Here is a 13,817-nt window from a genome sequence, read left to right as displayed (position 1 = left end):
CTAGATGGACCCTTGGTCTGATCCAGCAGGGCTCTGCTTATATTCTTATGATCCATTGTGCCGCTGTCCCTCAGACCACAGTGATGGTGAGAGGTGACATTTGCCAGAATCCAGTCATTTAAAAACACCACGTTGCCTAAGAGGATGGAATAAACTTCAGCTGAGATTTCCGTGTGCTTGTTTCAAAGGCCTTCAAATGCCCATCTCTAACATTACAGTATAAATTTACAGCAACAGGAGACAGCCAAGCGTGGTTGAATAGAGAGAATCTTGCTCTGTAGAGGGAATGTGATGCATTTACTTTACTTTGGCTTCTTTACTTTTGTGCAAAGATGGGGAAGGTGTGCCCTCCAGGTGTTGATGGAGTGCAACTCCAACCGTCCCTTACCATTGGCTATTCTGTCTGGGAGCTGAGGATTTCCAAATGTTCTGGCCTACATGTTGCTCATCCCTGGTTTAAATAGTACAAATTGAGGACTTCAAGTGTGCTCTGGTTAATAATTCTGGATGATATAGCCTCCGCCCCCCACCGCCCCTGCCCCCCCACCCCACCCCACCCCTAGACATTTGAGCATATCAGTTCATTAGCCTCAGCCATGTTTAAGTCAACACTTGTCTTGGATTTCTTCCTGGTTAGTTTCGCTCCAGATTTCAGGTACTTTTCTTTGCTATGAATGACCTGGATGTATTGGTCATTGCCACTGGTTGGCTGGTCACTGCTAGAGCCGACCGAAGGGGAGTCAGACTCAGTCGGGGATGGTTCAGGCTTGTGTTTGGATTTCGCCTTCACGTGGGGCTCCGGGTAAGGCTGCTCCAGTTCAATGTTCTTCACGTGAACCTTTCGGTGGGCATGTGGGGGCCTGTCGAAGGCTAGTCCAAAGCCGTCTTCCCAAGATTTGTAGTGCATTTTAGCCAGGGCCTTGCTGGTCAGAATTTGGCTGTCGGCACACTCCCCAATGTAGAAACGGGGGGCTGCTCGGAGATCAGAAAGCGACCGCGGGCGGTGTGATCGGCCAGCCATGCTTCTCCGGAACTCCTCTTCCTCCTCTTCGCTGAAATGAGGGGAATACGCCCGGTGCGGTGTCCGAACCAAGTACCTTCGGACGTTTCTCGGATACAGCTCGACTATCTCGCCCGTGTCGTCCATTCGGAAATTCCTTGGCAGCCGGGTGGTTGAGCGGAGGATTTTCTTGCGTGGTTCATGCTCGTTGACGATAAAGTACCGGGCGGTGTGAGCTCTGCGGCCCACAAAAGGAGGGGCACCGGTGGAGCTGTGAGCTTCTGGATTGATTTGCCGGAGGCTCTTCCTAAACAGAGGTTCTGAATGGACGTCTTCTACGCGCTTCTTGAACTTTGCAGGAGCGTAAGCCTTAGCTTTGCAGAGTTCACTGGCACTCCCATGGACAGCGCTTGGGTATCTAGAGAGAGAGAGAGAGAGAGAGAGAGAGAGAATGGCCAACAGGTTTAATCTACACCAGTTCACTTTCGAATGGGTCTTCTTCGATGAGATCACTGAGTGGTGCACAGTATGTTGGTTAGTGCTGTGGCAAAAATGTATCCTACATTCCCCACCCCTCACCCCAACTATTTTCATTCAATTTGATAGAAAAGAAAACGATTCTGAAAAGAAATTCAAAGACGAAGAAATTCTCATGGGTTGGGTTTGAGGTTCTTGTCCTTACTTTACTAATGAAGTAGCCAAGGAGTATGTGTTCTCTTTCATTGTATAATCATCTCTCCAGCAATCTGTAGCCTCCTTGGCTTCCTGCACTTCCGTTAAAGCCATGAGGTCATTCCTCCCAGAGGGCTTTTTCAGATCAGGAAGCACAGGCAGGCAGCCTGGGTGGCTGCAGCGCAATGGAGAGTCATGTGATTAGAGTTCTGGCTGGTTCTGACTGAAACCCAGAACGGATACATGGGCCATGTATCCATTCTGGGTTTCAGCCAACAGACTGCACCACTGCTCTCAACTAGGACGGTGCCTGTGAACATGCTACGTCATTGCACGAACAGCCGCTAGAAATGCTTCTTGCATACATCCATTTCAGAGCTCAAGGGGAAGGCCATACCTGTTGGGCGCAGGTTCAGTTCTCGGCTTCTGCACAGGGGGAAGAGAAGGCGTCGGAGTGGCAGGTATTGGAGCTACAGGTGTCGGAGCCGCTGGGGTAGCATTTGCTGGGTTTGGGCTGACCGCCTTCGCCACGTCCGGCTGTGGTACAGACTGAGAGATTGTCTGTATCCGGCTGCCTTTGGGAGACTCAAAATTCACCACGCTGCCATTCTTCCTTGGCGTTGAGGACCGGGCAGAAGACTCCTGGCTGACGATATCACATTCCTGCTCTGGCCGTTTGTCATGCCCTTCAATCGTTTGGATTCTGGCTGATCAGTAATGAAAAAGAAACAATGATATTCTGTCCTGTTATCAACTGGCACCGGGGTGTGTGTGTGTGTGTCTTTAAATGGTGTCCCAGGAAACCCTGTAGTAATTTGGGGTTCCTTGGGAAGATCAGTACACTTCTTGGAATAGCCACTTGACCAGCACTACACAGCCATGAGGGAGCATAGGAAACACCCTCTGCCCACTAGGGATGGGTGAGAAATTCATTGGGTTTGCGTTTTAATGGGAGATTACCCAAGTCGCACCACCCGGAACCGAAGTGACATGAGCCCAGTTTGCCACGGGAAATCTGGATGCTTCCGAGTTTGTGACGCAGGTCACAAAACAAAGTAAAAAGGGGGGGGAGGGTTGATGAGATGTGGTCTTTTGAAAAACGTGTAAGGAAAAATGTGTGCGTTTCTAAGATGTGCACATACATTAGTCAATGGGGGGAAGTGTACAAAAACGTGTCCATTTGAAAAGTCCACACAGTCAAGTAATGGCAAGTGTTTGGCCAGTGTTACTGCTCACCTGCAGCCATTTGGACCACTTTTTTCTTGTCTTCAGATCTCTCCTAGAATGCACACAAAACCAATTAACTAAAAGCCTGGTGTTAATTTATAGCTTCTATTATGAGAAGAAATACAAGCATGCCGAATGGAGACTGTGGGTGCAGGAGACGTCTTCCACTCCCTCCCCACTGTTCTCAGCCTTTAATTAAGGTGAGGCCTTTATGAGAAACCATTGAGAAGATGGTCAAGAAGCGCTTTCGCTCCGTACTTACATTCTGGATCTGCATCCTCAGTTGATTGTTAGTGAATTTTAACGATCTTGCAATGCTCTGCAGGTAATAAATTAGCATGCTGGAAGAGAGGAGCACAGGCCTGTCTTTGAATCGCATCACTCCAGGGTGCAGAAATTGAATTATTATAACTGCATTAATTAATTACACCATTTGGGACTAAAGTACATGACAGAGCCTTCTCCTGAACTGAACCTACTACTATGATCAAAAGCTGAGACCTTCTACTGAGTGCCACCTCCAAGTCAGGCTCAGAAGGTGGCAACTTGGAAGAGGACCACTCTCTCCCCATTGAGGCCCACCTAGTATCAACACTGCCATGTTTTGGGGACCATGTTAAGACTGTCCTGTACTCCCAGACATTTAGTGGCATATGATGGGGCATTTCTGTCAGCTGTATTAACACGTCTAGAATTTGATGGACATTGTTTTTAGCTGTTTACATTGTGTTAAATTTGGTATATTGGGCCCAAATCCATCCAAATGTATGGCCAAAATCCAGAGGAAATTAGTTACACTAAAATCCCATGGAAAACAATGGGACCAAAGAGAGATGCAACAAACTTGTCCTGTTGATATCAATGGGATTTCAGCATGATGAACTTCCTCTGGATTTAAGCCTATGAGTCATTATTTGCCCTCTCAAAAGACTTGGAAGTAGAGGCCCCAATCTATTCCATTCCTCTGTAAGCATGTGCTCTATTTACATACTGCAGCCTGAGTACAAAATATTGTGCATGAGATACAACTTTCAGCATTGCCGTGTCTCACTGCGGAAGTCAACGCTTCATGAAATACCCAATAGTTTGGCTCCAGATAGCTGCAATTCTATTATTTATTATGATTGGGTCAAAGATTTATTTATTTTTTCATGCAATTAATTTTACAAACTTGTAATGTGTTCCCCCACCAGTTAAGGTTGAAACCCTGCAATCACATAGCATTTTGATCAACATAGTAATTGCATGGTATAGCCCTCCTGGGACTGTGCCACTTAAAGAACAGGGCAGGGTGAGGAGGAAATACTTGATTGATTGAATCATTGACTACATTTCTATATCAGTCAACAGCTGAAGCTCCCTGGGCAGAAATGGATGCTCCTCCACATCAAAAGCTCTGAATATCCAGAAAAGTAGAATGTCAGGGAGATAGGTTCAAGCCTAGTGTTGACATGCTACTTATCTAGGTGCAGGGCAATTTTAAACATGGTGGGACATCCCGATTGTATGACTTGATCGTATGACCTGAACTGTTGAGAAGGCAGAGTCCGCAGTTCTGTTCACAGTGAAATTGACAAGTAATTTATGAACTTACAACAGAAGTAATAAAGCCGGGAGGACAACTACAGGACTGCTCACATAAGTCATCACCTTGTTGAACCAGACAGGAAAGTCAGCTTGAATAGTTTCAGACACAATGTCGTATATTTTTTCTTGCCCACTAGGATGGAGGAAAAACACACACACACAATTGTTCTCTCGGAAAATTCAAAGCATCTTAGAAATCCCAAAGCTGTTTTCTGATAACGGCCAGGTTCTTTGATGTGGCTGGAAATGGTGGGATGGCAGTGAGGCCTATGTTGACTTGGGAAGAAAGGACTGGAATGGTAAAAAGGGTTGGAGTCAAGTTTTCCCAGGTTTGTCTTCATGCATTTTATTAGGAATCACATGGATACCCCATGAGGTTTCCAAGAGTTATCTGAGATGACTTGAGAAATCTCTAATAAATTTCAAGGTAAATTGGAAGTTTCTTGCCCATTTCTAGTCTTCCAGAGCTCCTTTGCTAATCCTGTCCTGCAAGGAAGTCAGGGAACTAACCAACCAGGAAGTGTTCCATTTTCTATAGTTTCCCATTTTGTCTAAACTGAGAAACTGAGAACTGTGGCTCACAGCTTTGGAAGAAGCTAGGACATTAAACTATGGTTTGAAGTTTGTTTGATATCCTAGGTTGTTCCAAAGCAGTTAACCATAGTTTCCTGCTTCTGGTGAGAAGAAAAATATAGTTCAGGGATGGGAACATGTGGGCCTTGCCACCACCAAGTTTTCTTTTTTAAAAAATAGCTTTTTGTTTGTAGGTTTGGCCTTTTCATTAGGGCTGTGCATGAACCCCCCACCCCACCGATCCACTTCGGATCCCAATCTGCAACTTCCGGATCGGGTCTGCTCCATGCCGATCCGCCAGTGGTCCACTTTTCTTCGCTGTGGAGCTCCAGATCTGAATTGGAGTTCCACAGCAGCGCCAGGTAAGGCCACCCCTCCCCCCTCCCCCCTTACCTGCATCCGTCCGCAGTCTGGCGGCAGCTTCAACTGAGCCCGAGGACTCAAACAGGAAGAACAGGCTGCAACTGCGGCCTGGTCTTCTGGTTTGGGTCCTCGGGCTCAGTTGAAGCCGCCACCAGACCGCAGATGGACGCAGGTAAGACCCTGCCCCCCTGCCCCCTTGCCTGGCTCTGGTGCCGCCGCCACTTACCTGGTCCATCACGGCCTGTCGAGCCGTGGGCTCTAGTGAAGCCGGTGACGGGCTGCAATGGACCAGGTAAGACTCCCCCCTGCCCCCTTACCTGGCTGTGCCACCGTCGCCGCAAGGGCGTTGGTGGCGGCAGGGCCAGGTAAACCCCGCCTCGTGCACACGATTTACCTGATCCATCGCAGCCCGTCGCCAGCTTCACTAGAGCCCTTGGCTCAACCCGGAACTGTAGGCCCCGCTACCATGGAGCACCCAAAGGTTCAAAATTAGCTTTAAAGCAAGTTAATTTTGACCCTTTGGGCACTCCTGGTCAGCAGTTGCCTGGATCCCCCACCCCTCAATGTATCCCTGTGCTTGTGCCTTCATGTGTCAGTGCTGGCTCTCCCAGAAATAAATTCAGGAGACTGTTGGAAATCATACGTGTACTTATACTGCAAATCCAAGGCGCCTGGAATTTAACACCCCCACCCCCACACAGATATAAAATAAAACACATTGCCAGGATCAACTCACCTAAATGGGCCACAGTTTAGAGATGGCTTATAACGGGCAATAGCAAATATGGTTGGAAGCATGCACAAAAAGAGCATGAAGAGCAGCATGGCCAAGTAGAAGTTATTCGACCTAGAAAGTAAGGCAGTATTAGTACAGAGTTATCCTACCTAATATTGGGGTTCTAGGAACTTAACATACTAGTGATGTTCGAGCATCATAACATACTAGTAACAATTGAGCATCTTAACATACTAGTAACAATCGAGCATCTTAACATACTAGTAACATTCAAGGATCTTAACATACTAGTAACAGTCGAGCATCTTAACATACTAGTAACAGTCGAACATCTTAACATATTTCCTGCTACATAACATTGGAGCTCTAGTATCTTAACTTATTACAAAGGTAGGTAGTCTCAAGTTACGAAGGAAGATAATGTTTATTACAGAACCCCCCTAGATACAGCTGGAGTTTTTTTTAAAAAAAAACTCATTTGAAGTTTAGAGAGCTCTCATTTAGAGAGCTTCGGCTATTGGGCGGTATAAAAATGTAATAAATAAATAAATAAATTTATAGCATATTTCCCCCAATTCTTTTGCTACAGGGAAGCCTCCAATAGAAATGTTATCCTTTCCCCCCACCTCAGTTGTTTCCCCAGCTCTCTGTCCATCCTCACTGGCCAATTATCCCTCCTCTCTGCTCATCCTCACTGGGCGGTTTGTTACCTCTCCCTTCTGCCTAGCTGCCATCACTGCTCTATTGTTCTCTTTCCATCTGCCCTCACTGCCCAATTATCATCCCTGGCGACACTGCCCAGTTGCTAGTCCTGCTCTGCTGCCCCCCCTTTCCTTCAGCCAGCCCTCATCTGAACAGATACTCAGTATTTTCTTTTTTCTTTTCTTTTTTTAAAGCTATTGGCTTTTGTTTTCTTAGTTCCTTTCCACCTCTTTTCTATTCTACCCAGCCATCGGGGGTTATGTGGAAGCACCTTGGATAGCTCCTTTAAAGTCCTGACTGGATCTGGATAAAACCCAGAGCAGATTTATTGCCCCACTGACATCAGAGCCACCAGCCTCCACCATCACATATAATGCCACGTCATGTGCTATTTACTAACCTGGAAGCTCGGAAGACTTGCTGATGAGGCACGTTGCATGTTAAGACTGCCCAGCTGCGCAGGTACATCAGTCCTATCAGCTTGAGGACATTGAAGGCTGGCAGGCAAGGTGAAAAGAAGGCTCCCATCCTAGCAAAAGAAAAGAACCATAACTCACCCGGCAGTGCTTAACTGGAGAAAAGGAAGGCGCTGGGGTGGATGGTGGTCAAGCTTGCCTTCGCTTGATTCAGAATTAACCCAGTGAATTACAAGATTTCTTGGTCAGCAAATTGAAAACGTTCCCTGGTTTCCCATGAATTCCATCTCCAGGCTTCTAAAGCTGATGTACAGTCATTGTTGGTACCTTAGGCCTGTGGATTGTCATATTGACCCCCTGGGGATTGAAGTTCCAACACCAGCCCTGTGGTGTAGAGATGCCTGGAAATTCAGCCCACATACAAACACAAACACATCAACAAGTACACTTGGAAACAAGAGAGTTGTGACCATCATAGGGATGGGATGAGGATCAATGACAAAGGTACATGATGGCATTTTTCAAGTCCCTGAAGGGTTCTCACACAGAAGAGAGCCACAACCTGTTCTCTGTCATCCAGGACTGTAGGGTATGAAATATGGGGGGTATGTTACAAGAAGGCAGATTTCAGTTGAACTTCAGGAAAAACCTCCTAACAGAGCAGTCAGACAATGGGTCCAAATCCTCTATCACTGGACGTATTCAAGCAGGGACTGGACAGCCATCTGTCAGGGATGCTTTAAGCTGGATTCCTGCATTCAGCAGAGCGTTGGACTCAATGACCTAAATGGCTCCTTCCAACTCTGTGCTTCTATGAGTCTATCCCTGCCTCTGTACTTGAAAGAATGTCTCCAGATTGTGGATTGTGACATGCAGGTCTCTATTGGGCACAAACTACAGCTTCAGCAATTACTTCACTCTAAGTCTTTTGACCCAGTGGAGGAGAATTAAAGGAAGCCAGATTCCAGCTGGACATCAGGAAAAACTTCCTGACTGTTAGAGCAGTACGACAATGGAATCAGTTATCTAGGGAGGTTGGGGGCTCTCCCACACTAGAGGCATTCAAGAGGCAGCTGCACAACCATCTGTCAGGGATGCTTTAGGGTGGATTCCTGCATTGAGCAGGGGGTTGGACTCGATGACCTTGTAGGCCCCTTCCAACTCTGCTATTCTATGATTCTATAACCCTACCCCCAAATCCTTTCAGCACCCTGGACAGCACTGTGTTGGCCCTTCCTTAAGCTCCCAAGGCTGAGAAACCAATGCCTGGAATGAACTGAAACAACAACAACTACATTACTTACCAAATCATCCCTTGGTTGTAGACTAAATGCAGGACATTTTCTGCTATTTTGAATTCACCATATTCAGGCTGCAAAGCAAACAAAACATGGTGGCCTGGATGAGGTTGAGATGGGTGTTGTTGTTTGAGCAAAGATTAATCGATGGCAAGGGTCCCCAATGTGAGCACCCAGAAATCTTTTATTTATTTATTTCCCCATTTTTAATATATGGATTTGTATATACCCATAAACAATGAATACATATGAAATGCATAGAACCCTCTAGCACTTTAACAAAAGTGGACCAAATATCCAAATCAGTATCCATTTGAAGGTGGTGCCTATATGCCCACCCATTCAAATACTAAAAGCATTGTAAGGTCCTCCATCCATTGCATTGTTGGAGATGAGTGTTTATTCTTCCAGGGCTGTAACATCAGTCTGTTGACTGTCAAAAGGGCACAGAGAATGCATTCACTCTGTGCCATTTGTTAATTTCCACGAAGCAGGGAAAGTATTTAAAGGAGCATGTGAATATTAAAGACTATTCCAGTACAACATTTATCTGTGTAACAACCTCCTCCTCCAAAGAAGCAACTAATAGACTTGGCCATAACATTATCTTGAGAAGAAGCATTTGCCGTGTTGCATGGCCAGCAATTAGCTGCATTAGACAATCCCTTATTAAAGAGGTATTGTGGTGTCCAAAAGGCGTGAAACAAATGTCTTTACTGAGTAAGATGCAGCCTAAAGCCCATAGATGCAACAGGCAGGTGCTGAAGGAACAATCCACTGATAAGGCATTTGGGGTTAGGGGTGGGGCCCACAGCAGCGTCTCAAATTCCCAAATATGCCCACGGGTCCAAAAAGGTTGGTCTATGGTACTCTTGTACACAATATTGTAGAACAGCAGTTCTCAAACCTGTTTTTTGGAGGACTGCTCAAAAATTGCAGACTGCATGCACCAGCTTGCTGCCCACCAGTGGTGCTGGACTAGAACTGCAATTATCCCCAGCCAGCATGAATCAAAGCACATACATAACTCACGGCAGGTGCGGGAGGCTAGGTTGCCCCCCTATCTGTTGTCCTTCTACTGGTAGGCAACGATTTGGCTTGCTGAAGGGTGTTTGTTTATTTATTTATTTTAAATGGTGCTATTTATTTCTTATCTTATATTTTTAATTGCATTTCTTATTTTTAGCGTTTCTTATTTTTAGCGTTTCTTATTTTTAGCGTTTCTTATTTTTAGCGTTTATTTCTTGTGTTTCTTATTTCTTGGGTTTCTTATTTTTTTGTTTTTATGCTATGTTTTAATTCAGATTTGTTTTTTTAATCTGGATTTAATTGTTAGCTACCTTGAGCATAGGGATGTCAGAGAAATCCGCAATAGAACCCAATCGAGTTTGGATTTTAATCAATCCAACCCACAGATTCCACAGCGGTCCGGGTTTCCCCCCGCTGAGCAGAGTCCACAGACTCGAGAACCATTTTACAAACCTTTGGGAATTTTGTGCAAGTTTCATGGTAGAAAAATACGCAGGAAAAAAAGCCTATCCAAAAATGTACATTTTCCTCAAAGGATAAAACGTAAAAACATGCGTTTGGGGGGATTTGTGCATTTTAGCATGTACAAATGTGCACAAATTTGGAAACTGAAACAAAAATCCAATTCTGTCAACGGGCAGATAACAGAACGAAAGACACCTGACACTCTGTAATAGACAGACAAAACGGATTTTGCACAATCAGTACATCCCTACTTGACTGCCATTTTTATTAGTAGATAGGTGGGGTAGACATTTATTAATTAATCATTAGCTCTGCTCAAACTGTCCTTGTCCAACACACTAACCGCTCCTTTGTGTTGACTTTCTGTCAACTTGTTGAATTGTCCATCTTCCCATCTCCATTGTAAGCAGCTTATAGCATGAGGCTGGGATCCCTGATGCGATGACTTAACATCACATCACAGTTAACTAAAGCTACCATAACACTAGCTGAGATAAACAGATGTTATGACAGATTTGCAAGTTAAACTAACTGCACAGACCACCAAAAGGTACTGCTGTTACCAGGAACTTTCCCCAAGACAAAACAATGAGACAACCTAGAACCTCAAACAGCACTCTGTTTTGGTTGGAGTTACGGCTTATATAATCATTATTACACTTTCCGTTACATGAAGAAAGAGGAGAATACGACATAATGTGTGCCATTTTTGTTATTATTATTATTATTTATTTATTTATATAGCACCATCAATGTACATGGTGCTGTACAGAGTAAAACAGTAAATAGTAAGACCCTGCCGCATAGGCTTACATTCTAATAAAATCATAATAAAACAATAAGGAGGGAAAGAGAATGCAAACAGGCACAGGGTAGGGTAAACAGGCACTGGGTAGGGTAAAACTAACAGTATAAAGTCAGAACAAAATCAAGTTTTAAAAGCTTTAGGAAAAAGAAAAGTTTTTAGCTGAGCTTTAAAAGCTGCGGTTGAACTTGTAGTTCTCAAATGTTCTGGAAGAGCGTTCCAGGCGTAAGGGGCAGCAGAAGAAAATGGACGAAGCCGAGCAAGGGAAGTAGAGACCCTTGGGCAGGCGAGAAACATGGCATCAGAGGAGCGAAGAGCATGAGCGGGGCAATAGTGTGAGATGAGAGAGGAAAGATAGGAAGGAGAACCCACTCCATGTCCATGTGACACACGCCACTCTTTTATCCCTGCTTTCCCCCCTAACATTAAATACTTATACCCAGAAGCTTGCTTTCCAGATTAAACACATATACTCACAAACTTGCTTTCCAAATCCCAGCACCAACAGTCACTTAAATATCGGACGAAAAGCCCACGGAAGAAGTCGATCAACAGGATGCTGGCCACGGTGAAGAGCATGTCGATAATTGACAACTTCAGCATTTCCTGAGAAAGGAGAAAGATGCCACAAGATTGTATTCAAAAGCAAGGGGTGCCCAGTCAAACTGACCTCCTCTGTACATTCCAATGTTGCACTCCAGAAGAACCATCTCCATTCCATGACCAATATTTTAATTAGGCCCGACAGAAATATTCCATTACCAATATTTTAATTAGGCCCGTGCCTGTCCCATTCCTCACATCCCTCCCCCTTTTCTCTCCTATGTAAAATATTTAGAATCTAAATGTTGTTGTTGTTGGCATGGGGATGGGTGAGCATTTTTGTCTGGCTCAGTTTGGGATGAGAATTGACCGAAATGTCTTCACAAAAGGACTTCAGGGTTTTGTTTGTTTTTAATCAGACGTAACACATGGAAGGTTTGGACCTACTTGACCCACATAGGTCTCCCAACATTGAGCTGTCTTGTTGGTCCCCACCAGGTTGGCAGGCAGGGCATGGCTTTGTGTGCGATTCTCAACCGGAGGGATGGTACCATTCTTCATAATTCGCACGTTGGGAATAGTTGTTGAAAAGCTGTCTTCCAGAAAGGTTTTAGTAGCTAAGAAAGTGGTAGCATCTACTGCGTTGGTTCCATTTTTGTGAATGGCAGATTCCTGAAATACAAGTGTATTTAAAAGTTAAACTCGGGGAGTGGTCCTTAAAATAGCATGGTTGCGGAGTGTTTGGACCTTTAAAACCTCTAGCACTCACAAGCCCTCGTGGAAATCTACGGAGAAACATGAGCATGAAGCTGATGCTCAGGGAACCTGCCTGAAACCAAACATGGTTTGTTTGCCCATCCCTATGAGATGGTGTTTGAGAGCGGCAGGCTTTCAAAACCACCTTGTGGATGAGATGCTAATGGGGAGGCAGGGGTTCTAGATTCATAGTTCAGCTGCTACACTGCTAAAATCAACATGTTTCCCATTCATTTCGGACAATGCTTGGCCCCTAAGATGGCCAAGGCCCAGAACTTACAGCGATGCTCATGCTGTCCACTTTATCCAAAAGCGCGATAATCAAACTGTAGAGATTACCCAGGTACAGGACAAGAACTCTGAAAAAGAGCAAGGACAAGAAGCTACAATCAACTAACACCATTGCAGGACCCTCCACCTGTATCTGCCCTTGAACATAAGAACATCAGAAGAGCCCTGCTGGATCAGACCAAGGGTCCATCAAGTCCAGCACTCTGTTCACACAGTGGCCAACCAGCTGTTGACCAGGAACCCACCAACCCATGATGTACATAGGCATCCTCCCTCTGATACTGGCATAGAGCCATCAGGGCTAGTAGCCATTGATAGCCTTCTCCTCCAGGAATTTATCCAACCCCATTCTAAAGCTACCCAAATTGGTTTCCATCACTTCATCTTGTATTTGTGAATTCCTTGGTTCCATGCAATCCTGTGTCCTCTTCCATAGGAGACAGTCCTCATTTTGAAGGGTTGCCAGAGGACTGCCATTTCCATTTTGCCCTTGCTCTTGGGCTGTCAGCATAGGATGGCCATGTGTCCTCTATGTCCTCTATTTGATGGAGTCCATCCTTTGAAGGACTGCTCCAAATCCAGTTTAAAGATACAGAACCGCCGGATGGAAGAGCTGGGCCTTGAAGTTGCCCATCCAGAGCACCTGGACAGCAGACTCTCAAGGTATATAGAGGAACCCAGTCACAGTCTTCCACACCATGCATCGTATTTCTATTTAAACTATAAAAATAATGTCCAAGTGTCCACCTATGCTTATAAATTAGTATACACAAATTGTATGCAATTTGGGGTCTTCTTTTTGTCCTGCTTTTTGGTGGTGGACATCCTCAATTTTTTGCAGTTCACAGGTGGCCACCCTAGCAATCGGTCCAGCCTTTGTTCTACTGATTTTCCATACCTGGCAAGCTGAAAGCGCAGTGTGGTTCGGGGATGGTACATCTCCAAGGCAGCTACCAGTTCAAAGGCAGAAGGCGCAAGCATTGTGATGAGCGAGACGACAACACTGACCTGGAAAGGAGAATAGTACATGTGTTTTTTAGCTGGGATGCTTGAAAAACTAGGTGTCTGCTAATGCTGATACTTCTTTTCCCTGTCCCTCACCCTGCGTTTTTAAAAAAATATACCTACATGGATTTGTGTATGTCCATATCAATGATATTTTTTGCCAACTCTGATGTGTATTGACCTGATCCTCATGTCCCAGACTAATGGGTGGACAAGAGCTTAAGCTAGGCACCAGTTCTGGCACTTATCTGAATGGTTCTCAGCTCCTGGTTCGCCCCAGACTGCTATGCATAGCTGAGCTATGAGTGTCCGGAGTGTAACTCAGTAGGTCCTTCAAAAATCCATGGGC

The 13,817-nt window shown here is 45.1% G+C and overlaps 1 protein-coding gene across 1 annotated transcript in view; it reads right to left on the bottom strand.

Moving 5' to 3' along the window:
- Positions 1-559: 559 nt before the first annotated feature.
- Positions 560-13,817, bottom strand: part of TMC3 (transmembrane channel like 3) — a 30,321-nt gene continuing 17,063 nt past the window's right edge. Inside the window, exons 11-22 of the mRNA XM_063142551.1 lie at positions 13,362-13,471; positions 12,453-12,531; positions 11,864-12,088; positions 11,351-11,479; positions 8,581-8,648; positions 7,261-7,389; positions 6,159-6,269; positions 4,494-4,619; positions 3,162-3,240; positions 2,909-2,951; positions 2,070-2,379; positions 560-1,418 (exon numbers count right to left, since the gene is read on the bottom strand). Of these exons, the coding sequence (XP_062998621.1) occupies positions 560-1,418; positions 2,070-2,379; positions 2,909-2,951; positions 3,162-3,240; positions 4,494-4,619; positions 6,159-6,269; positions 7,261-7,389; positions 8,581-8,648; positions 11,351-11,479; positions 11,864-12,088; positions 12,453-12,531; positions 13,362-13,471 (2,268 nt within the window). The remainder of the gene's footprint in view (positions 1,419-2,069; positions 2,380-2,908; positions 2,952-3,161; positions 3,241-4,493; positions 4,620-6,158; positions 6,270-7,260; positions 7,390-8,580; positions 8,649-11,350; positions 11,480-11,863; positions 12,089-12,452; positions 12,532-13,361; positions 13,472-13,817) is intronic.

This window comes from Elgaria multicarinata, chromosome 16 (genome assembly GCF_023053635.1).
Source record: "Elgaria multicarinata webbii isolate HBS135686 ecotype San Diego chromosome 16, rElgMul1.1.pri, whole genome shotgun sequence".
In the NCBI taxonomy this organism is placed as follows: Eukaryota; Metazoa; Chordata; class Lepidosauria; order Squamata; family Anguidae; genus Elgaria; species Elgaria multicarinata.
Note: the sequence above shows the minus strand (reverse complement) of the source record. Positions and strands in the feature narration are given on the sequence as shown.